The 25,591-nt window shown below is 40.7% G+C and overlaps 1 protein-coding gene across 6 annotated transcripts in view; it reads left to right on the plus strand.

Annotated features, from left to right (window-relative positions):
* Positions 1 to 25,591, plus strand: part of WIPF3 (WAS/WASL interacting protein family member 3) — a 1,105,312-nt gene that overhangs the window by 1,055,910 nt on the left and 23,811 nt on the right. For all 6 annotated transcript variants that reach the window (XM_044066832.1, XM_044066827.1, XM_044066830.1 and 3 more), the window contains one exon: positions 24,416 to 24,517. In XM_044066832.1, the coding sequence (XP_043922767.1) occupies positions 24,416 to 24,517 (102 nt within the window). The remainder of the gene's footprint in view (positions 1 to 24,415; positions 24,518 to 25,591) is intronic.

The following is a 25,591-nucleotide window of genomic DNA, read 5'->3' on the forward strand; positions in this document are numbered from 1 at the left end:
ATGTCCTCAGTGCTGACCAGGGACTCTAGGAGCCGACACTCTCCTGCCGGGTCCGGGGAGGACAGTCGCACTGACTTTTCAGTGCTGACTCTTCCTCTCAGGGCTTCGGCTTGGATGAGCTCGGCTCCTACCTCCGGCTTGGAGCTCACAGCCTCAGTGCAAGAGAGGCTGGTGGTTCCTTTGGGTTTTTCGACTCCTTCTCATCAGAGCCGTGATGCCTTCAAAGCCATAAGGAGAGCCTTGTCCCCAAAGACATCCTCAACACCAGGTCTGGCCTCTTCTTCCCCCAAAGCACCTGTGGCCACTTCTGCCTCCATCGTCCAGGCTAAGTGTAGAGACCCTGAGCCTCAGGTAGCCCCACAGTGTGCCCCCTGCTCTTCCGAGACCTCCCCAGATGCTCCCACTGAGGAGATCCCCAGGATGACATTGTGCAAGAGGAGACACTTGGACTACCCACAAGAGTCTTTGACATCTGACGCTGACTTGGATGAGTCAGAAGGGTCCCCACGATCCCCCTCTGAGGATATCTCCTTTGCGGAGATACTTGAGATCCTTAGGCAGAGGGGTGATTGGCAGTCTAAAAGCCCTACTGAGGATGAGTCAGTTCTCCTGAAGGCTTTCGGGTCTCAACCTTCCACCTCTTGGGTATCTTCACCCTTTGATGAGCGCATGCAGATGATCTCTCAGGTGATGTAGGAGTTACCAGAGTCCATGGAGCCTGTCCCTCGGAGGCCTGATAAGTTTATTTCTGCCGCCATAGATAAATCCTTTTTGTCCAAAGGAGTCCTTGTTGATGCCATGGTGGTGGTGGCGGCCACCAAAAAGGAAATGTCTGAGACTTCCTCGTTTATCCATCTTCATAACAGAAAGTCCAGGATCATGGATAGATATGGGAAATGCATGTTTAGTTCAGTGACTTTTACACTCCGATCCCTGAACTATTTGACCAATTTCACCAGGCTGCAAAGAGATCGCCTTAAGGAGTTGGGAGATACTCTTCAGGGTACTGTAGCTGCAGGGGCTTCCGACAACATTGCCACCCAGCTTGCTACCCTAAACTCCATTGTGAACTCGTCCATGTGTCTCATATCATATGCAGCTGATGGGGCGAGTAGGGCCACGGGTACAGGAACTGCTCTAAGAAGACATTCCTGGATGCGCTTGTGTTCCTTCATGGGAGCCCTTTAAGTCTCCATTTGTGAACACCCCTTTTGATGGCTCATCTCTCTTTGGGCCTAAAGTGAAGGAAACCATGACCAGGTGTGAGCAGTACTGATCAGTCAAATTGGATATCCATGTGACCAGTTAAACTTATTTAAGACACCTGTAATTGGAAATGGTTGTCATTTAACATTTCTGAAGAAGTTGAGTTAGTTTCTCGACAAAAAGTGGATTTTATAATTGTACACTTAAAATAAACAATTTTATTTTTAACGTTTACTCTACACTATGCATGTTTATGTAGTTCGGCTGTTCATTGTGGTGTGCCCAGGACTCATGTATTTTTTACTTGGAGGTTTTTATCCCTGTTCCCTAGTTTGTCTTCGGTCTCTTATCTTTGTACCCAGATGCCTGGCAAGATATAACAAATGACAGCTGGGTACAAAGTATTATTTCCAGGGGGTATTTCATACCGTTCTCCACTTCACCCACACCCGCAAGGAGAATCCCAGATATTCCACCCAGTTACAGGGAACAAGCAACTATAGAGGTCCACAAGTTGCTAGAAAAAAGAGTCCTCCAGCCAGTCCCAGCAGACCAAACAGGATCTGGAACTTACTCAAGATTCTTTTTGGTTCCAAAGAAAACAGGGGACTGGAGACCCATTTTGGACCTCAACAGATTTAACCAATTTGTGAAGAAAGAGAAGTTCCAGATAGTCATGCTACAGTCTATACTTCCCTTTTTAGGGAGAGACAATTGGATGTGTTTAGTAGATCTCAAGGATGCATGCTACCACATAAAAATGGCCAGGCCATCCAGAAATCATCTGCATTTCCGGCTGGGAGCCAGTCATTATCAATTTCAAGCCCTGCCCTTTGGTCTCTCTACAGCCCCCAGAGTGTTTACCAAATGCATGGCAGTGGTCACGGCTCACCTCAGGCATCTAGGATTCCAGGTGTTTCCGTACCTAGACGACTGGCTCCTTACCTCCACACCAGGCATCAACTGATTCAGGCAAGGGAATACACTCTGACACTCTGCAATCACTTAGGTATTAGTCAACTCAGAAAAGTCTGCCTTGTCGCCAACGCAGCATATCGTCTTTATGGGGCAGAGTTAGACACTTCACGCACAACTCTATGACTACCAATCAAGAGGGTCTTTCTTCTTTGCCAGCATGTCAGCTCTTTGGTATCGAAAGACAGAGCACCAGCCGTAGAAGTTTTATAAGTGTTGGGTTTGATGGCTGCAGCGATCTTGGCCATACTGGTAGCAAGGATGCATATGCGGATTTTTCAATGGCTGCTGTTCACTCAATGGTCTTATCAGGAATGCCCAATGAATCACATGATTTTAATTAAGAACTCTTGCAAGAGAGATCTCCAGTGGTGGTTGACGTCTCTTCATGTAACCATAGGACGCCCCTTTGTACTACCCCCTCCAGTAGCCACTGTGACCACGGGCACTCCCTGATAGGGTGGGGGGGTATTTTCAGAGAAAGACTGCCCAAGGCACATGGACGGATCAAGAGTCACATCTGCATATCAATGTTCTGGAGATGAGAGCAGTACTTCTGACATTGCAGTACTTCCAGGACTCTCTTCCTCTAGGGACGAATGCAGTTCAAACAGACAATATGTCAGTAGTCTGGTACTTGAACAAGCAAGGCGGAACCAAGTCTTGCCCCCTTTGCCAGAAAGCCCTCAGTGTTTGGCAGTGGGCTGTCTCCCCCCAGTGCTTTCTGTTGGCAATGCACATCCCAGGGAGATCCAACGTGGTAGAAGACAAACTGAGCAGGGCAATCTTGTTTGCCGCATGAGTGGTCCCTCAAGAAAGAGATTGCAGACAGGATTTTCCACAAATGGGGCCAGTCTTGCTGCGATCTTTTTGCCAGTCACATCAATGCAAAATGCAGAAGCTACTTTGTCCTGATTCCCCCTCTGGGAGAACCCCCGAGAGACGCACTTGTACACGATTGTCCCCTGGGTCTCCTCTATGCATTCCCTCCAATCCCATTAATACCCAGACTTCTATAGACAGCAAAGTCGCTGGAAAGGACCATCATTCTTATAGCCCCTCACTGGCCCCGGCAGATTTGGTTCCCATTTCTTCATCATCATCTCTTGGAGGATCCATGGATTCTGGACCCAGTTCCGGACCTTCTGACACATCCGTCAGGGGACCTCCATCCTTCCTTGCAGTCGCTGAAGCTAACAGCTTGGCTGCTCCAGTTCCCCTCATAGCGAGGCTTCATAACCTTTCCAGTGAGACAAAGCAGATCCTTTTGTCTTCCCATAAGCCGTCCACCAGAAGATTATATCTTAGTAAGTGGAAGAGATTTTCAATATGGGCCTTTAAGCAGAACATTGATCCTTATCAAGCCCCCTTGATGTCCATATTAGAATTCTTGACTATGATCTTTAATAAAGGAGCAGCAGCCTCAACAATTTTGGTCCATTTGGCTACTATATCTAACTTTCATCTTGGAGTTGACTGGCTAAACATAATGTCCCACAAGTTGTCCAAGGCCTTTCTCAAATGAACCTTTCACATGAGGCCTCCAGCGAAAACTCCTTATTCTCTTTGGAATCTAAACTTTATGCTGTCTCATATAATTCTTCCCCCATTTGAACCAGCATCATCTTGTGATCTCAAATTTTTATTGTGGAAAACCATATTTCTGGTGGCTATTACGTCTGCCCACAGAGTGTCAGAACTTCAAGTTTTATCTATCAGCCCTCCTCATTTGATTTTTCATGCTGATAGAGTATCTCTTAGGACAAACCCCTGCTTTATGCCTAAAGTTTTTTCGGAATCTAATATCAACCAAGTCACTGAGTTGCCAGTCTTCTTCCCTAACCATTCCAATAAATTAGAATGTATGCTGCACAAACTTGACATTCACAGACAGCTCAGATATTATTTGGACAGAACAAAAGATGTTAGAAAATCAGACCTGCTCTTTGTATCTTTCTCTGAAGCCAGAAAAGGTAGGCCAGTGACTGAAACAATGCTTTCTAAATGGCTGTCTGATTGTATCATTTTTGTTTATTCTGCTGCTAATATGCCCTTACTACACAAGATTAAAGCTCACTCTACCAGAGCAGTTTCTACATCTTCTGCATTCCAAACCAAATTGCCCCTTGATAACATTTGTGCTGCAGCCACTTGGTCTAAACCTCATACCTTTATCACTCATTACAAAGTTGATAAGGCCTCCAGGGACAGGGCTTCCTTTGGGTCTACTGTCCTGAAGAATGTACTCCTGTAAGTCACCCGAGATTGAGGGACACTACCCATCAGTAAAGAATGAAGGGCGAGATTGAACAACTTCACATTAAGAAGTTATGTACTCACCATAACGTTCCATGTGAGTTGTTCCATCTCACCTTCATTCTTACGTCCCTCCCTCCTTCCCCCATCTGGCTGATAGTTGACCTAGAGGCTGATCTCATCCTGGTTGCTCAATTCTTCTTCCTCTCTATGGGAGAGTAGTTCACTTATATGGATATAGTACATGCAGCAAACAAGATCTGAGGTAATTCTGGCATTGCATTATGGGATAAGGGGCTTGGTCTTGAGCTACTGGTAAACCTTGAGCTTTGCAAATGGCCATATCGGAGCCAATGGATCGGCTTCAAACCCATCAGTAAAGAATGAAGGCGAGATGGAACAACTCACATGGAACGTTATGGTGAGTACATAACTTATTATTTGTAAAGAATTATACTGCACACACTTTTCTGGATATCCGGCCCTACATAAATAGTTAGCATATCTGCTGAATCATACTAATCATTTCAAAAGATGTTCCACACCTTGTCATTTGTAGCAAACTGTACACACAATTGACTTTTTTTTTTGCAGTGAAGCCTGCAAAACAGCTACTAGTTGTACAAGTGTATTTAGGTAGGCATTACTGATACAGTGTGGGGGAGACGCATTCTTTAGTGTACTCACTGATAGTCACATTTGTAGTCCTGATCATGTTTACTTAGGTAATGATATCCTGACATCATTTGTAAAAAGAAAGAATCATCTCGATTTGACCCTGGCTGACCCACACTCTGATCAGAAACTGTATTCTTACACCCTGTGCCACAGATAGTTAGGCAGCAGGTTTATTTTCCACACTCAGTACTGTCCAGAGTGCTGTCGGACATGCATTGCTGCTGAGTCTGTTTGCACAGAGGAAGGCATACTACATTAAACTTTTCATTGTTTTCCTTAAGCAGAAAACTGCATTTGCTTGGTGCTTAACATCAAACAAACAGGGATGGCAGTGCCAACAGTTATTGATGTAATGCACTTTGGCATTTCAAAGATAGACCACAGCATGTACATCATACTAGCTGCCAGCAATTTCTCTGATAACATATCTTGCAACTCTGACAGTACACATTAGCAGCAAACACATGTATTCTGTTAACCCCCAGTCAGGTAAGTTACTGTATTTCCCTGTTTGCACACAGTTTGGCAGTGAGCGCCAGTGGACTCTGCTATTTCACAAGTCCCTGTTGAATTCCTGAAAATCAAACCACACATGCCCTAATACTTTGGCATCATCCTCGCAAGTGAGCTTCTCAGTGATGCACTTTGTGAAGTGGTGTATAGCATATCTAATGCTTAGTAATGGGCTGTAATTCGGCAGTACATGGAAATGCATTCATAAGCACAAGAGAAAGGCAGTGATGTGTGTTTAACTGGACACATACTTTCTGATATTCATGCGTGCCTTTCAGCAATGCACTTGCAAATAATATATCAAGACTTGGGCCATTGTCAAACAGACTGCAGAATTACACAGCAAAACTGCATTGTTACTTTTGATATGGGTTTATAATGACACTGAACATTGGTCATCCATCATCATACCTCATTGATATCAGTAACTTTTATTAATGTGGACATACCTTTATCTGAATATGAAGACAGATAACTCCATCATTGTACTACTGGTGTTTCCAAAGTGTGATTTTGTGTCATCTACACAACATCCTGAGAAGCAAGCACGTCTGTCTCACTTCTGCAATATGTATTCATGACAGCTTCTTACAACTAGGTTGTCAGATGTATTTATATCTACTTTTGCAAATTTGCAGAAACACAGATGTATCACAAGTCCTGGCTCTGCTAACAAATCTCATAACAGAAACCAAACACGAAAAATAGATGCCGTGACCAAGATACAAATGTCTATAAAACCAAAACTACTCAGTAACAAAGGCATACAGGACCCATTTAAATAAATATCACTCTATTTGCTATAAACACTCAGCTAATTGAACTTAACAGTCATAACAGTTTAGTGCTTTCATTTCATGACGAGACTTCATCAGGACTGATAACGGTATATCTTACTGGTGACATGATGATGTCATCCTCTATAAAGTGTATTGTGACACTGTTATAATCAGACTTCAGCAGTGGCGTGCATTAAGTACTGTGTTCTCTAGCTTGTGTAATAAGATAGGATGTGATTCTAATTTCTCAGCAGTCAATGCATATTTGTGTGTGTGTGTGTGTGTGTGTGTGTGTGTGTGTGTGTGTGTGTGTGTGTGTGTGTGTGTGTGTGTGTGTGCGCGTGTGTGTGTGCGCATGTGTAATCAGAAGAGCATGAATCCAGGCCCTGCTACCCTCACTCAAGTAGCATTCAGAATATAATTTTACACTGGTACATGATTTCACAGCAATTTCATACAGCCCTGCCAACATCATCTTCTCAGCATGCATGATAATGCCATCCTCTATAAAGTGCACTGTGACACTGTTAGTATCAGACTTCTGCAGTGGTGCAAGTGTTAAGTATTTTGTTCTCTAGATTGTATAATTAGATAGATAGGGGTGTTAATCTCACAGCAATAAACTTCTGAGTAGTGTATGTGTATTCGGGTCCTGTTGTCCTCACTCATGTAGCATTCAGAAGATATTTAAGATACTTACACTGCTACATGACTCTGTAGCAGTTTCATACAGCCCTCCCAGTATCATCTTCTCAGAATACATTGCTGGTGCCATCATCTACAAAGTGCAGTCTGACACTGGTAAAGGTAGACGTGTGGTGGCACTAATGTTAAGTACTGTGTTCTGTAGTGTATGTAACTAGATAGGTAGGGATTCAAATCTCACAGCAGTCAACTCAAGAGTGTGTGAGTGTGTGAGTGTGTGTGTGTGTGAGTGTGTGAGTGTGTGAGTGTGTGAGTGTGTGAGTGTGTGAGTGTGTGAGTGTGTGAGTGTGTGAGTGTGTGAGTGTGTGAGTGAGTGAGTGTGAGTGAGTGAGTGAGTGAGTGAGTGAGTGAGTGTGAGTGAGTGTGAGTGAGTGTGAGTGAGTGTGAGTGAGTGTGAGTGAGTGAGAGTGAGTGTGAGTGAGTGAGTGTGAGTGAGTGTGAGTGAGTGAGTGTGAGTGAGTGTGAGTGAGTGTGAGTGAGTGTGAGTGAGTGTGAGTGAGTGTGAGTGAGTGTGTGAGAGTGTGAGTGTGAGTGTGTGTGTCTGTGTGTCTCTGTGTGTGTGTGTGTGTGTGTGTATTCATTCATTCAACTACCAGTCTGGAGACAATTCCACACCAGGATGTGAGTCCATATCTATGTCACACACTCCTCCCAATATCTTTTTCCTCAGCATACATTGCTGATGTCATCCCTTGTAAAGTGCACTGTGACAGTGTTAAAGACAGACTTGTGCAGTAGCACTAGCATAAAGTACTTTGTGCTGCAGAGTGTGTAAATAGATAGGTAGGGGTTCTAATCTCACAGCAGTCAACTTGAGTGTGCGTGATCTTGTGTTCATTCAGCTGTCAGCCTGGAGACAATTTTACACTTGAATGTAAGTCCACATCAGTGTTACACACTCTTCCCAAGATTTTCTTCTCAGCATACACTGCTTATGTCATCCTGTATAAAATGCACTGTGACAATCTTAAGATCAGACTTGTGCAGTGGCACTAGCATTAACTGGTGTGTTCTGCAGCTTGTGTAATTGGATAAGTAGGGGTTCTAATCTCATAGGAGTCAACCCATGTATGGGTGTGTTCATTCAACTATTTATTTATTTTATTTATTTACATTTGTTAACCGGGTATAGTCCGACTGGGCCAGTAGCCCATTTTCACTGGAGACGCAGGGAGAAAAGCTCCGGGTGAATAATTAACACAAAACAATACAAGATAATAATACAAACGCAGTGAAATTAAACAAGAATTTAAACATGCAGAGTATAATAACAGAGAAGTTTAAATAGAAGTACAAAGAGACATATTAACAATTTGCAGTTAGGTATACAATTGACAATTTTATTAATACAAGAAGATGAAGAGAGAGAACAGAATGACCAGTAATAACTTAGTTATTTAGGTGTGTTTGCATACCAGTGTAATTAGCCAAGAGTATTTCAGGAGCATAGCCAGTAGTTAGAGAGATAATTTAGGAGTTGTTTAAATTTATGAATTGATTTGTTATGATTTTCTGAGGAAGTACATTCCTGGATTTCGCAATTTCATTAAAATAGAGGGAGTCGCCGTAATAGTGTATGGGATTGGGTAACCTTTAGAATTAGTTTGTCAGATCATTCTGTAGACAATTTTACGCAGTGATGTGAGTCCACATCAATGTCACACACTTTTCCTAATATCATCTTCTCAACATACATTGCTGATGTTATCACCTATAAAGTGTACTCAGACACTGTTAAACACACATCTGTAGTGGTAATAGTCTTACGTTGCATGGAATCCTGCTTGTATACCTTACACAGGTGTGGTGTTTGAATCTGACTTCAGTAAATTAGTGTGGTTGGTGGTATAGTACAGTAACTGTATGTTTTGAATCTCTATTCATTTGGCTCCCACTCAGGAGAACCTTTTACATAGACTCATAAATCCAAAATCCCCTGTTTCCCTCTGCCCACATAACATTCTTTCTGTGGTACACTAAGGATGTCATCATCTCAAAGATACATATACACATTGTAAAGCAAAGCCCCTCCATTGTCCTCTCCAAAACCTCTCCAGACCTCTGGATGTGTGATTGCTGATTCTGTCATGGGGTGGTGCACATGTCACATATGGACAAAAGCAATCTGTAATTAAATCAAACACATACATGCTCATATACCCCTACTGTCTTCCATCACATACATATGGCAGTTTGGGTTTAAAGATTATAATAATGGCTAGGATTTTATGTTCTCTTGACCATTAGCCTAGTAATGTCTGAATATTGCACATAGCAATGTCGTTGTCATCCCCATATGCTTTGTTGAAATGTATGTGCTGCTGTCCTACAACAGTGTATTCCAATCTGTGATTTGAATTACTGTATTGATGGCCAATGCTCCCATTTGGTTACACATTCCTCTCATAATAATATGCTTCCTGAGGACTGTTGACATGGGATGATGCTATGTATATTGATGCCTTACTAAGGCATGTGTTCTGTAGTGGAGTAATGCTGTTATATACACAAACACATGACATGTGATTCACTTGCAACCTGAGAGAGTTCATCGTTTGCATTATTGTATTGCTATTCACAAGGATTATACAGCTGTTCCCCAGAAGCATTGTGCTTCTGTCAGCATTTGTGCCATTAGCTGTTCTGCATGAACCACATCCACCTCATTTGTAATGTGTCAGGGCCCTCACCCACGCATTTCCACTGATAAGCATATAGGCATATGATGTATAACTGATATAATGATGGAAAATAGGTAGAACTGTATACAGTGGATATAAAAAGTGTACACACCCCTGTTAAAATGCCAGGTTTTTGTGATTTAAAAAATCAGACCACGATAAATAATTTCAAACCATTTCCCATCTTTAATGTGACCTATAACCTGTACAATTCAGTTGAAAAACAAACAAATCTGTTAGGGGGAAAAATATAAAAAATAAAAAATGTACAAATAGCTGGTTGCATAAGCGTGCACACCCTTAAACTAATACTTTGTTGAAGCACCTTTTGATTTAATTACAGCATTCAGTCTTCTTGGGTAGGACTCTATCAGCATGGCACATCTTATCTTGGCAATATTTGCCCACTCTTCCTTGCAAAAGCCCTCCAAATCTGTCAGATTATGAGGGCATCTCTTGTGCACAGCCCTCTTCAGATCATGCCACAGATTTTCTATTGGATTTAGGTCTGGGCTCTGGCTGGACTATTCCAAAACTTTAATTTTCTTCTGGTGAAGCCATTCTGTTGTTGAGTTGGATGTATGCTTGGGGTCATTGTTATGTTGAAAGCTGAAATTCCTCTTCATCTTCAGCTTTTTAGCAGATGCCTGAAGGTTTTGGGCCAAAAGTGACTGATATTTGAAACTGTTCATAATTCCCTCCACCTTGACTAAAGCCCCAGTTCTAGCTGAAGAAAAGCAACCCCAAAGCATGATACTGTCACCACCATGCTTCACCATGTGAATGGTGTTCTTTTGGTGATGCAAAGCATTGTTTTTGTGCCAAACATACCTTTTGGAATTGTGGCCAAAAAGTTCAACCTTGGTCTCATCAGACCATAACACATTTTCCCACATGCTTTTGGGAGACCTGATGTATTGTTTTGCAAATTTTAGCTAGGCCTGAATGTTTTTCTGTGTAAGAAAAGGCTTCCGTCTTGCAACCCTACCCCATAGTCCAGATATGTGGAGAATACGGGAGATTGTTGTCACATGTAGTACACAACCAGTACTTGCCAGAAATTCCTGCATTTCCTTCGGTGTTGCTGTAGGTCTCTTGGCAGCCTCCCTGACCATTTTTCATCTTGTCTTTTAATCAATTTTGGAGAGATGTCCAGTTCTTTGCAATGTCACTGTTGTCCCATATTTTCTCCCACTTTTTGATGACTGTCTTCAGTGTGTTCTGTGGTATCCAGTGCTGTGGAAATTTTTCCTGACTGATACCTTTCAACAATGAGATCCCTTTGATGCTTTTTAAGCTCTCTGTGAACCATGGCTTTTGCTGTAGCAGGCAACTGAATAGTATCAGGAAAATCCTACTAGAACAGCTGAACTTTATTTGGGGTTAACCAGAGTTTCTTTAATCAATGGCAGGTGTGTACCAAAGAAGACTGAATAGGTTCATAGGTAGGTACTAGGCTATCTGCCTGAAGGCATTTATAAGCCTAGCCGGAATGTGTTGGCTTTCGCCGCCCCCTTAGATTAGTTCCCTGTGCCTCTGTCCAGCAGAGCCATTGAAGTGATCCCTGGGGTAAACTTTCTGTTTCCCATCCACTCGTCAAGGTTTCTCTTGAAGACTGTTAGCGAGAAGCTCTGCCTAATGTATATTTGGATCTTGTTCCAGAGCATGGGAAATCTGTGGGGCAGGAATATATCCCTCCAGCATGTCTTATTTATTGTTGTGGTAAGGTTTAGATCCCTGGAGCATGTGGCTCGAGGGGATATGGTTTTCTTTAGGTGAAGCATGTCCATCAATTCTGGGTTGGACATGGCCTTGTATGTCAGGCAGAGATCACCTCTGAGTAGGCAGTATGCAACCGAGTACAGCTGGAGTTTCTTCAGTCGAGCTGCATAGGGCATCTGCTTGAGGCCAGTGATCCTCTTGTTGAGAAACTTCTGTGGTCTTTCAGTTGTTGCAGGTGTGTATTGTAAGGTACATCCCAATTGGGGCATTGTACTCTATGATGGGTCTGATGAGTGATGCGGAGAGGGACCCAATGACCTCTTTCGATCTGGATGCAAACCCTTTTGTGATTAGGTGGGTCACGTAGAAGGATTTTCTAACCACTTTGGCAATGTGATTATTAAAGGAGAGGTTACTATCTACTTGGGTCTCCAGATCCCTTATTACATCTTCCGTATTTAGGGGGATACCATCTATGTGGTAGTTTATGGGTACTTTGTTTTTTCCAAAGGGGATGACTATGCACTTTTTGGCATTTAGCTTGAGGCCATGGTTTTGACACCAGGTATCTGTCTCAGTGAGACCCTTTTGTAGGATGTATGTGTCAGCCGGAGAGTCAATTATAGCCCCTAGTTTGCAGTCATCTGCGAACTTGGTCAGCCATAGTCCTCCTGTGCTTGCCTGTACCTCTGAGAAGTATATGCCAAACAGGTGTCGTCCTAGGACTGAGCCCTGGGGAACACCACTTGTAACCAGTTTAGAGTCAGACCTAGCTCCTGTAACTCTTACCATGTGGGTTCTTTCTGTGAGCCAGTTGGCAACCCATCTCATGATGTAGGGGTTTATGTTCAGGCTGGTGAGCTTGTCTATAATACCTGAGTGGGGAATGCTGTCGAAGGCCTTTGCGAGGTCTAGGTAGGCTGTGTGGACCACCTTTCCCTCATCTATAGCCTTGGTAACTGTCTCAAAGAAGTTCACCAGGTTTAAGAGGCATGATCTGCCCTTAACAAAGCCGAACTGGGTAGGGTCCAGTGTTTGGAGGTTTCCAATTCGTCTGTAAATGAGATCCATGATGATGCGGTCCATAGCTTTGCAGACCAAGCTAGTCAGGCTTATAGGGCGATAGTTCCCAGGGTCCGTTGTTGCTCCACCTTTGTGGAGCAGAATAACCGTTGCTGTGCACCACTCTGTGGCACGTAGCCTGTGGAGAGGCTGAGTTTAAACAGTGTGTTTAGGTGAGGGGTTAGTTCATCTTTGAGCTCATGTAGGATGCAGCCTGGGACACCGTCAGTCCCATTGATGCTGTGTTTTTGGCTTTGGAGAGGGCTGTTTTAACCTGAGTGTCTGTGATTTCAGGGGCACTACATTCTTCTGGTATAGTTATGGGCCCTTTTGGGGGTGAAATGGGGGTGAAGTTTGCACTGAACCTGTCTGCCAGGATGTTGGCTGTATCGGTCGGTTCAGTGTATTTTGTGCCATTCTGCACTAACTCTGAGCAGATCTGAGAATTGCCACTTGGTATTCTTTAAGATTCTTGACATAGCTAAAGAATACCTTGTGGTTATCTTTGGAGTCCATGGCAATTTTTCTTTCGAAGCTAGCCTTGGATGATTTTATGAGGGAATGTTTCTTGCTGATACTGATCAGGGATGTCTTCTCTTCTTGGGATTTTACTCTTTTCTGTACTAGTTTCCTCCTTCTATTGTATAGTTTGTTTTTTGGCAGGGGTCCATCAGACTGGTTTCCTTTTCTTGGAGGAGTGAGTCTTGGTTTTGTTTGGGACAGCACAATCCATGCATTTTTGTAGGTGCCCGTAGAGTGCATTAGTAAAGGATTTTGCAGCTTGGATAGCATTATCCTTTAGCATGGGGGCTTCAAAACTTCCCACCTCAGTCTTAAGTAACATGAAGATTGCTTTTGAAAAGTTTTTCACGGTGGTTTCTTTGACCAGGGGTGGTGGCAGAATGTGGATATCCAGAGTGATTAGTTTATGGTCAGATCTAACCAGCAAGGGGTTGACCTCTGGTGTGGAACACCGGTCGCCCATCTTGGTGATGGCCAGGTCCAATATGAGGTCACCTCTGGTGGGGGTGTTCACCAGTTGATCCAGGGCATTTGAGTTTATAAATTCTAGGAAATGTTGGGCAAGGGAGTTCGTACTTGAGTAGTTCTCCCAGTTAATATTTGGGTAATTGAAATCACCCAATATCAGGGTGTTTGGTAGGACCCTTATGTTTCCAGGAATGTGGAGTGGGGGTCCTGGGACATGGTGGGTGATCTGTAGCAAGCTATAATTTGAGTAGCAGTTTTGCCCATTGTTAGTTGCATGTGGATGATCTCTGAAGCATCGTGATGTGCCACTAACCTGGAGGGGGTGGGTATCCTTGATGAATATGGATACTCCCCCACCTTTTGTATTTTGGTCTGTGTTTTGTGGCCAAAATGTATGGTATGAATTGTAGCCTGGTAGTGCTGGTTACTCTTTGGAACCTTAAACTAGGTTTCTGTTACTGCACATATATCGATTTTCTCCGTACTGAGGAGTGCCTCGAGTACATGCATTTTGAGGTTTAGACTTCTGGCATTGAGCAGCATTACCCTCAGTTTTTTGTTACTTGTGCTATTTATGGTGGTGGGTTTGTCTTTTAAGTCTTGCCTAAAAAAGGCACTATGGGGGTGGCAAGAGCCTTGGCCAGTATTCAAAAGCCTAAGGATGACAGGTGCAAGCCGTCTCTAGCGAAGCAGCATGCGTTGTCGAGCATGTCATCCCAAGCTGACAGACACTGGATCCCCTTTGAATGACACCAGAAGCTTAGCCAGTTGTTGAAATTGATAATTTTTTTCTCTATACCATTGTATCATTCTTGGTGAGGGCAGGATGCTTCTCAGGGTCAAGGTCATACCGGCCTGGGCTATGTGATCAGAGAGCTCCTCCATGTCTATTTTCATGTAGTCCAGGGAGGTACGGCTCAGGTCATTCACACAAACATGGACAATGACAGAGTCATAGTTGTACTTGTTCTGGAGTGACCTGAGTATTTGTGTTATGTGTCGGATCCTGGCACCCGACAGACAGCTAACAGTAACCTTCTCTTTGTTCAGCCTAGTAAGTGGGACGTCAGTGTGCCTGACTATAGAGTCACCTATTACTAGTGTGTTGGGTATGTTATTTTGCCTTAAGGGCTGTGATTGTGTGGCACATTGGGTTTGTGAAGTATGTGTTTCATGGTTTGTGTTGGGGGTGGAGGTTGCTTGGATGTCTGCTTTGGAGGTCTCTGTTGCTTTTGCAGATTTTTATTTAGAGTCTCCGAGTATGTTTTTGTGTATTTGTGTGTTTTTTGCCAGTGCTGGTTTCATAGGTCTATGTGAGACTGGTGGTGTGATGCAAGTAATTCCCTTCTCCTCTTGACTGCCTGGTCCAGTCTTGAGTAGAGAGAGCTTAGCCTCTAGTTTGGCTGTATAAGTGCATCTATCGCATGTATTATTGTTTGGTGGAAGGAGGAGAGGGTTGTCTGTGTACATGAGGCAATTGTAACATTGCTTCAAAATGCCCAGATTCACCAGTTGGACTGGAGAGTACACCTGAAACTGCCCTTTGGACATGCCTGGATAGGTACAGTGAACTGTTTTACTGACTGAGTGGTAAGGTCAAATAGAGAGCCTTGTCCTTCTCTACAGTATAGGGGGGTCTAGTGCTAAGGTTTATCAGTGATTGCTATGAGTTTTGGGCAAATGCCAGGATGAGAAGTGAATTATTTGAGTGCTTAAGTTGAAAGTTTGTTTATTTCCAAGGGAAAAATTGAAGAGTAAACTTTGTGAAGGCGGGAATAGTTATATCCTAGCTAACTGGCGCTGCCCGGTGGGAAAAAAACGCTCAAATGTGGGTTTTATAGCAGGGAAATGAAAGAGATAGAAATTAGCCCAAAATGGCCAATAAACTACTAATTTCTGGTCTGAAACCACTCCTAAAGGGACAGATAGGCTGCTCAAAGCTCCCTCTCTCAGTGAACAGAGAAACTTCCTTCTATACAACAGTTAAACAGGTAATTTAAACACAAAAACGACTTTATTAAAGTGCAGGCAGTAAAATAAGTACAATATGTAGCTGAAACAAGCTTTTTTAAATCACAGAAACTATAGAAAATCGGCGTTTTAGGCGGAATTAGCTAAAGGCAGCAAGAAAATGCAGAAAAATGATACTTAATCACTCCAAAGTCTCTCTTTTGTCTCTCTGCTGCTGTAGAACTCTGCAGGGCACCAGGCAGGAGCTTGCTGAGCTGTATACTAGCACAAAAGCCTAGCAAATGCAGGTTTTATAGCAGGGAAATGAAAGAGATAGAAATTAGCCCAAAATGGCCAATAAATTACTAATTTCTGGGCTGAAACCACTCTTCCAGGGACGGATAGGCTGCTCAAAGCTCCCTCTCTCACAGTGAACAGAGAAACTTCCTTCTATCCAAGTAAGGTATGGGCAAACACAGAAACTTGTAACACAGCCCTGAATTCAGCACTAACCTGAAAACTGGACTAAACTAGTTTAGAAAGGTGGGAAAACAAGTTTTCTTTTTGTTTTTTTTTCAGAAAATAAAGCAGATACAATCAAAAAAACACTTTAAATGCACAGAAATGGCTATTACATGAGTGTGTAGCCTACAACAGTGTTACATGCTGTAATTAAATCAATAGGTGCTTCAACAAAGTATTAATTTAAGGCTGTACACACTTATGCAATCAGCTTATTGTATGTTTTATATTTTTTCCCCAGCAGTTTGTTTTTCAATTGAATTGTACAGGTTATGGATGACATTAAAGGTGGGAAAAGTTTTGAAATGATTTACTGTGGTCTCCTTTTTTTACATCACAAAAACCTGACATTTTAACAGGGGCGTGCACACTTTTTATATCTACTGTATGCCTTTATTGGCCTGAATTTGTCCATAACAGACTTAAAAAGAAAAATGTTGTGGGCATTCAGAACTGTCATATAGCTGAAACACCTAATGTCCTTAATGGGTTATTTGCAGATATCCCATGTGCCTCTAATACAAGAGGTTTATGGATTATTTTAAAAGGAGGGAAAGCACAGACATCCTGGAAAAAAGCTCTGGTGGTTGTAATACCTAAAGATGGTAAAGACCTATCAGATCCAGCTTCGTATTGGCCCATTTCAATTTCAAACCATGATTATAGAGTGTTTATATGTCTATATTGGCTGAAAGAATGGGAAAGGTATGTCAAAATTGAGAGATATGGATCAATATGGTTTTGTGGAAGGGAGGCAAACATTTGTCAACAGTGACATAACAGTGATGATCCAGAGAAAAGAAGAATGTTAACAAAATACTGTTAGTGGTGGTGGATCTTGATGCAGTGGAAGCATTCAGCAGAGTAAGTTGGAATTTTATGAGTAGGGCAATGGAAGCTTTTGTTTTTCCTAATACAATAATAAGGTTAATTAGTAGAATATATGAGGGATCAAAGGCAAAAAATCAGTGTGAGGATTCCTCTCTGATAAGTTATGTCTGAACAAAGTAACAAGTCAGGGCTGTCCTTTTTCCCCTTTGTTATTTGTGTTATAAAAGGGACTCAGAAATGCAAGGATATAATTAGTATAGTATTCAATCAAAGCTAACTATATCAGATGATATTATTTTGTAACTGATAGAACCAAAAAAGGACAACCCATTGTTGTGGAACATTTTGCGGCAATTTCACATTTTTTTTCAGGATGTAAAATTAGTGACGATGATAAAAACATGCTAAGTCCATAAATTATGTACCCAAACACAAACTGGTTCAGCAGCCCCTATATTTATGAGTACACAATAAAATGAAATATGTTGAAGTACAGGTTAAAAAGATGTTATGGCAGCTAAGGATATGTGGGAACAAACTAAAATTATAATGCAAAAGTTGAGAAACTGGAAGCTCTTGCATGTGGATATGGATAGCAAGATACTAGCAGTAACAATGCTTTAGTCCCTTTAGTTTTATACACAGGACAGGCATATTTTTATTAACCTGCAGATAAGTTATGAATTAATAAAGAATTGAAGAATTGTATCTGGGAGGGGAAGAGTCATGTGGAATAAGCTGATTCTTCCAATAGAACAAAGAGGTTTAGGATTACTTGATTATAATGAATATTTTAGACCTCTCAGTTAAGGCTGTTACACATAACACAAGCAGAAAGCTAAAATTCAAAGTGGACAGGGATAATGATGTGTGTGTGTGGGGGGGGGGGACTCAAGAATAAGGAAAGAGTAGGATTTTGGATGCAGATCCTTAAGGTGAATAACAGCAGTCATACAGAATATGATATTCACAAAGTAGCAGAACATATACTAAGAACTGAGCCAACACATGAATGGAGAAAGGAGAGTCTGCCAACAGGGATGACTGCAATTAAAGGTACAGAGAATAGGTAAGGGGCTGGAATTTACTGCTCAAAAACATATTGCAATACTTCCTGAAGCATGTCCGACTACAGTTGTTGGACAATGTATCGCACTATACCTTCTTTTTTGTGTGTGTGGGGGGGGGGGGTTAAGACAATGCATTGCTAATAACTGTATTGACTTTTAAAAATCATTACATTTCAGACCTTCACAGCCATGTTAAACTTGTAAATATCCACATTTGCGACAATATTTCCTGTTTCAAAATCTGGTTGCAATAATATGCAAGTACCCTAATTTGTTATAATTACTTAAACTGCAGATTTTGTCAAACTTTAAAAATTGTCTAGAGAGTACTCTGCCAGCAGTACTGGGCAAGCAAATAAATGTAATTTCGGAAATTACTTTTTGAGCTGGGATGCAGGATATGAGTTTCCCAGGCATAGTAAGACCTCATTAAGTTTAATTCTGGTGGCTGCCAGAAAAGCAGTTACTAGAAAATGGAAATCAAAGTGTAAACCAACCGTATTTGAAGTAGTAAAAATTGTAACAGAGATAAAAGAGCATGACGTGAGATCATCAGAAAAATTTAGGAATAAATGGCAGGAACAATACATGGAGAAAACTCTTTTGGAATAGGAATGAGGTTTAACAGACTGCAGGAATTAAAATATTTATGTAATGTAGAATTGATTACATTATGCTGTATAGAAGATTATATGTGATGTATATTTGTAAATGTGAACTTGTTAATGTGTTTTGATCACTTTCATATAAATGTAAGTTTGCCTGTGTCACCAGTGAAAGTTCAATAAAGTTGTTTAAGAAAAAAAACACTAGCAAGAACCCAAGTGAAGGTACTGCCAAGCAGGTTCTGCAGTCTTCTGAGTCCACCAGTTAAAATAATTATTTTTGTTATCCTGTCCCTTGAGAAGGTCTCCAAGGATAAAAGCCCAACACCAGCATTGCCTTCAGCCATAACAGTCAATATCCAAGAAGTGTCTATCCCAACAGGTGTAATCAGTGTTTGAGAGATCTGGCCCACAAGCTTTAAGTTGGAAGATTGGCAAGGAAGTGTACCAAAATCAGAATCACTCAGAAGTATAAGGAATGAATTAACAGATGTCATTTACAGGGCAAAGGAACAATCATCAGAGATACAGAGAATAGTGACTAAAGCTGTTGCAGGGGTTACTGATGCAGAATTTCATACTTTCACGTTATCATCTTGGCAGTTGACTCACACTGAGTTGTGCTCTCAAAAAGGTTTGCCATTCGAGTATCATTACAGCTACTGAAACTTCATCTTCTTGCATTTATTCATCGTTGAGCTGAATTTGGCATTTCTTCACAACTGTTAATACATTCAACCTCCACTACCTGTGAGTGCCAGAACTATAGGTCGAGGGGGAGGGAGGGCCCCCCCCACACACACTTTTACAGCTGCAAGACCTGTCTCTTGGGGAAAAATTAATGAAGCAACATACCAGAAAAATAGAGGGTTTTTTTTAGGACCCAAAACATGGATTCCCATGCATGCATCACACATGCTAACATGGATTTAAACACAGATGTGCACAGAAGTAACTAACTAGCTCAGCCATTCTGTTGATAATCACAAATTTATGTCCAACAGTTTCCGAGTGCTGCCAGAGTCATGCTACAGTAAGGAGATGATGTTTTCTTATCATATTTAGGTCTGAATCAGAGAAAGGCACACACTGCTTATGTATGGGTATGTGGACAAACACTGATTTACCTTTTCTTCGAGTGATGGCAGCTTTGAAAGGATTGTGGGATGTAGGGCATGGAGGATCCAGTGTCTTGCATAAACCAGTAGTTTCTGAAAAATGTGTCTTTTCAATCTCCTGTCCATCACATCAATGTTATTTTAGGCTGTTATTCAGTTACTGCCTGAATCTGTTGTTTTTTCAGAGGCTGCTGTACCACTTGAATAAAATCTCACACCTAATGATGGCTGATTTTTGGTCTATAGCATTTGGAAACTAATAGGAACAGGATACAAGTCCTAAAGAATAGGTCTTGCATCGACCACTCCAAAGATTTATCACTGTACTCAGTATCCTACAGCGTGCTTAGAGGTGACGTGTATGCCATATGCCTTTAGCTTAATCCAAGTCAGGAATAACAATACTTAATTCATTAGCATTAAGGAACCTGTTGACAATGTGGTTATGGAAGTCAATTTAAGCTCACAAAGAAAGGATAAATAATATATTCAGTGGTGGGATGAATAGAAACAAAGACTGATTGATAGTAAGCGTCTCCTTGGAATGTCTTGGCAAATGTGTTTGCAGTCTTCTTTGCTAACTGGTGGCATGACCCAACTGGTTACGACCCAGTGCTTCGCAACAACTGAGTTATAAACAAGATAAAAGAAAGGAACAAAAAGAAAAAAAATAATACTAATGTAACTAACTAGCTTAACTGTTCTGTTGGTGGTAATCACACATTTTGTGCCCAAGAGTTTCATTTTTCTTATCATATTCAGTAGGGTTCTGTTATTGCTCTGTATTGTTTACACATTGACTGCTGCCAGAGTCATGCTTCCTTATTAGGTACAGTTTTTAAGGAGTGTGTTTCTGTATGTATACTACAGTTTTTAAGGTGTATGTGTGTGTGTGTTACAGTTTTTAAGGAGTGTGTGTGTGTGTGTGTCTGTTACACTTTTTAAGGAGCGTGTGTGTGTGTGTCTGAAATACCAAAGGGCTTTGACTGACTAAGTTTGAGATGACTGCAAGCTAGGAGCAGTTATTGAATCCCTAAATGACTTAAACATCATACAGGAAGGTTTGTCCCAAACAATAACTGGTGCCAGAATCATGAGTTGAAACTAAACTCCAAAAAATACATTATCGTATCCTTTGGGAAGTAATCTACTCCAAGGAACTGCCAAATTGACAATGCCCCCTGAGAACTAACCCAGTTGTTTGGCATTTGGGAACTTGTGTGTACAGTGACCTAACTTTTGACTAACATGTGCCCAGAGTCATAAAAATGTCATTCTATATTGCACAGCTTATAAACAAATTGATTGTGACTAGATCTAGAGCTGTTGTTGCCCCCCTTTATAAAGCCCTCATTAGGTCAATCATTTTGTATAATGCCTACTTTGGCATGTATCTGTCCAGACCCATGCAAAAATTGGAGTACCCACAGAGATACCTTACTAAAAGGATACAAGTCCTAAACAATAGGTCTTGCATCGACCACTCCAAACATTTATCACTATACTCAGTATCCTACAGCATGCTTAGAGGTGACATATCTGGCATTCAAGGCATCCTCTGCCCTATTACAGATGGACCTACTGAACATCAGAAAGTCAAATGGCATCAGAAATACTTAGTCCAGGTATTAAAATGAATGTTGTAGAGCGATGGATATATCTCACAGCACTGTTCCAGAACAGAGTATCCATTCAAGTAAAACAAAGCTCATCCCTGTCCATATTCAAATGCAACTCGGATCTAAGGATGGGTAATAGAAAATGTACTCCAGGATTGCACCTCGTGCCACTAATGGATTGAGGCAGTTTCTAAATGCTGCATCCCTTACATGGGTCCCCTCAAATTATATATGGTGTGATCACAATTATTCTCACTAGGGCTAATATACAATTATCAGCCATGGGATAGGTAAGACCAATCAGGAAATGTTAATTCAAGCACCAAAAGAGAATTGGCTAAGCTTAAAATGTCCTCCAAGTTAACCTATTTTGTGTTAGTAAATAGTTTTAAAAAATTGACCTTTTTAGATCACTAAGTGCCCCTCTCACCCCCCCCCCCCCCAGTCTTCAACAGCTTCTGGCACCTATGCCACTACCCACAAGGTACTGTTGATGCTTTGGAGAATCTTTGTGAGACAGAAATGTGCCTTTTACTATCAAAGCATAGCAGATCTAAACTTTACAGTTTGTCTTTCAGCAAAAGATCATTTACTGCTAGTTTACAGAAATTTGCTACAGCGTGTATCATGAAGGCTGATAATATGGATAGTGTTGTAGTTGTGGGAGAATTTCTGCCAACACTTTGGGTTTTTGAAGATGGCATTTTTCATATTAGTATAACATTTACTATTCCCAATCTACATTAGGACAGCACTAACCTGTCAATGAGCATTCTGTAAGTTTCAAAACAGAACTGTTTACAGCTTTTGTTAAGCAAAAACTGGAAGTGCTGCTTAAAGGCATCAAATCTTTCATTTTTGGATTCTGAAGGTTGCAAAAGAAAACTGAAAGACATTTGCAAGCTGAAATACATTCATGCGATAGCAGATGATTTCATCACCATGGTTGATAGTCACTACCTGTATGCCTCATTGTTTACCATTTAGGGGTTGTTTTAGTTAGCACAGTTGATTAAGGCTATAGGCTAGTAACAAGCTGTTTCCTGTAATTCATGGTTTGATTCCCTTAGCCTCTGTTTTCCTGCTGTGTGACTCTGAGCAAGTCACTTAACCAGACAGTGTTCTGGAATAATTCATAAATTGGGTTAGGCCCCTCAGTGGTCTCCTCGATTCCATTAGTAGTGACTACTGACCCTATGATATGGACATATATTTGATATTCGTTAGATTATAATAAAGTATGCTTACTTTTGGTAACCTGTTCTTTTCTGTAGATTCAGAACACAGGAGTGGGATTATACAATGGATCCTAACAATGCCATAAATCCACAAATTATTTTATTCTGTTTATTAATGGCAAGTGATTTCTTAACAATTTTCAAAACTCACTTGATTTTTTTGCAATTCTGCTAGCAATTTTCTGAGGTTTAGTTTTAATATTAGTAAGTACCTGTTTTTTAGGACATCAAAATTGAAACAAAATATAGCAGAAGTGTGAATGTTCACCAGTGTGGCAAGAAAAACAAGCTACCAGTATTACTTACAAATTGCCACAATATATACCCCACACAGATGAAATTCAGTATTGTGAAGGGAGGCATAGTGTGCAAAAGTAGATATTCTATTGTCGACTCCATTTTCAGCAAAGAAGTACAATGTCTTTGTAAGAAGTTCTTGAACAGGGTTTATTCTATTTCTGCTTTAGTGCAGCACAAACAGAGGTTATGGGGGAGATATAAGGGATTTTAAACCTTACACTTGTCTGAGTTATATGCTCCCACTAAAGACACTGATCAAGCATCAGACGTTTATAGGGACAGAAATTTATGGTATGTTTAACTTTCATCTTGGACACTCCTGCTGTAATGAAACTATGACCAAAAATAGGCAACTGCTTATGTGATGCAAAGAATCCCTTTTGGTTAGCACCCCATATTTTAATAGCAAGTGTAATTTTAACTTGAAAAATATCTTTGAGCATATTCCACATTCTGTGGAGTCTGGACTGTGCCTTGTGAAGGTAGAAACAAGAAGATGTAAGCATATAATACAGGTAGACAGTAGCTACATCTACATTTCCCTTTCTTTCTTTCTTTTTTAATACTGCAGAAAAAAAAATCAACAGGCCTCCCAGAGACTTATCAGTCCTACAATGATTTGTCTTTTGTTGGGTGTTATTAAATGCATTTAGTTTTTGTGGGGTGTACTGTTAGAAGAATCCATAATTCCATCTATGAACATTTACGTAGCATTCATAGAAAACGCATCAACAATATTTTATTTTGTCACTCAGTTCTGTGCTGTAATTTTATTTTTTATCTAATTCATTATGTAGAACCTGAAATTCTTCATAATGGTTTGACTATAAATGATATAGCTGGCAGAGTTAGAAAAACACCACCAGGTTTGCATGAACACATCAAAGTGCGCTGAAGAGAAAGCGTTTGAAACATTAATCTTTTTATTCTTATTTTTTCTAAGGAATGTTTTAGCAAAAGTCGTTTTTATTGCTTCATTTTTATCTTCTGTTTGTTTAGGAAAAGCATGTAATCATGTGAGTTGAGGGTGAACCTGATTGTTTAACTTTGTGAGACTATTTAATCAGCTTTCAATTCATATTACTTTTAGAGTGAGATGAATTTAAGTGGTGGTGGTGATTATGGTTTTGATTTACTCCCTCTTGAGTGTGTGTTCTTTCAGGCTTTCTTCTTGAGATGAGATGTGGCTTGTCAGGAGTAAAGTTACCCAAAGGTTCCCATCCCACCAGACATAACTGAAATATTTACATTTGTCATTTCATTACAAGACTTAAGAAATGTATCTGGGGGAAAAAAAAGTTTTGACAGCAGAAGATGGATACTTGTATAGTGTTTACCAAAGCCATGTCAATGCTTTGCATGTATTTCAGTTTATAAAAGACAATATTTGTAACTAAATGCATTTTTCCTTGAACATACCTAATTTGGGATCCGTGTGTTAGACTTTTACAACATGACATGGATGTTTTATCTCCAAACCACAGTCTTCTATAATAATCCCAGAAGTCTAAGTCTGACTTTTTTTACATGTTCTGAAATTTATAGTTTTTAAATAAAATGGTCAACTTACTTATCACTTTCTTTATTTCTCTTAGATAACTTTGAATCCAAGTTTAACTTTCATTCAGTTGAAGATTTGCCACCACCGGAAGAATACAAGCCATTTAATAAAACATATCCCAGCAAGGCACCTAGAGGTAAGTACTTGTTTCAGCTGGACAACAGCCTTATGTTGCATAGTAGTTATTCAAAACTTAGTAGTGGTGGTGCTGCGGTAGCGTTGTCGCCTCACAGTAAGACGCTGTCTGGTTCGATTCTTAGCTAGAGCGTCTTTTGCGTGGAGACATGCGTGAATGGGCGTACCTTCATTGAAGGTTGTGCATCAGGGCTGGTAACTCGGCACGTAAAAATCAACTACCAAACATTAGCGGACCGGAGTTCCACTGTGGCGACCCCTAACCGGGAAAAGCCGAAAGATGCAACAACATGTAGCAAGAAAAAGATCATAGTGCTGTATTCTGAAAAGTTCTTAGAAATATCATGAAACTGAATACAGGAAGAAATGATGATGAGTGTAAAATTGTGTTTAGAAAAGAAAATATGATGTTAATTGCAAAACCAGTGTAAGGTGTGACATTATTTGTCTAAGCATGGTTAGTAAGGAATAGTGGCAGCCACTTTGTTCCACTAAAAAATCACCTTTAAACATGTGATATGTGGCTGAGATAAGAATGCACTATGAAAATATAAGATGGTAGACCCACTCTCCACTCAGAAAGTGATATTGAAATAAATCAAAGACTGGATTATTTCTTTGTGTCAGGCTACTGCTGAGTCATTGTGACTAAAATATAATTTAAAATATATCAATAGTATTATAATTGTGCCAAGTTATTTGCAGTGCAGAGTAACTTCATACATGCATTGTAAAGAGAAGAATCATAGAAACTGTAGACTGAAATTCAAAATCAGACAAAGTCTGTTTAATAAATAACTGTCAATATGGAAGTCATATAATTACAAAACATCTACTCTGCTTACATTTTACCATTTCATTTAGTTTGGCTATGCAGTAATGCCACTCACAGCATAATAAAATGTATTTTCAAAATAACATCTCCTTTAGAGTACTGTTGTATCATTTAAGGTCTGTAAAATTTTTCATTTTATTTAGATATAGGTTCATAGGTAGGTACTAGGCTATCTGCCCAAAGACATTTATAAGCCTAGCCGGAATGTGTTGGCTTTCACTTCCCCCTTAGATTAGTTCC

The sequence above is a fragment of the Protopterus annectens genome, chromosome 3.part1 (assembly GCF_019279795.1).
Source record: "Protopterus annectens isolate FY-2018-M chromosome 3.part1, PAN1.0, whole genome shotgun sequence".
In the NCBI taxonomy this organism is placed as follows: domain Eukaryota; kingdom Metazoa; phylum Chordata; order Ceratodontiformes; family Protopteridae; genus Protopterus; species Protopterus annectens.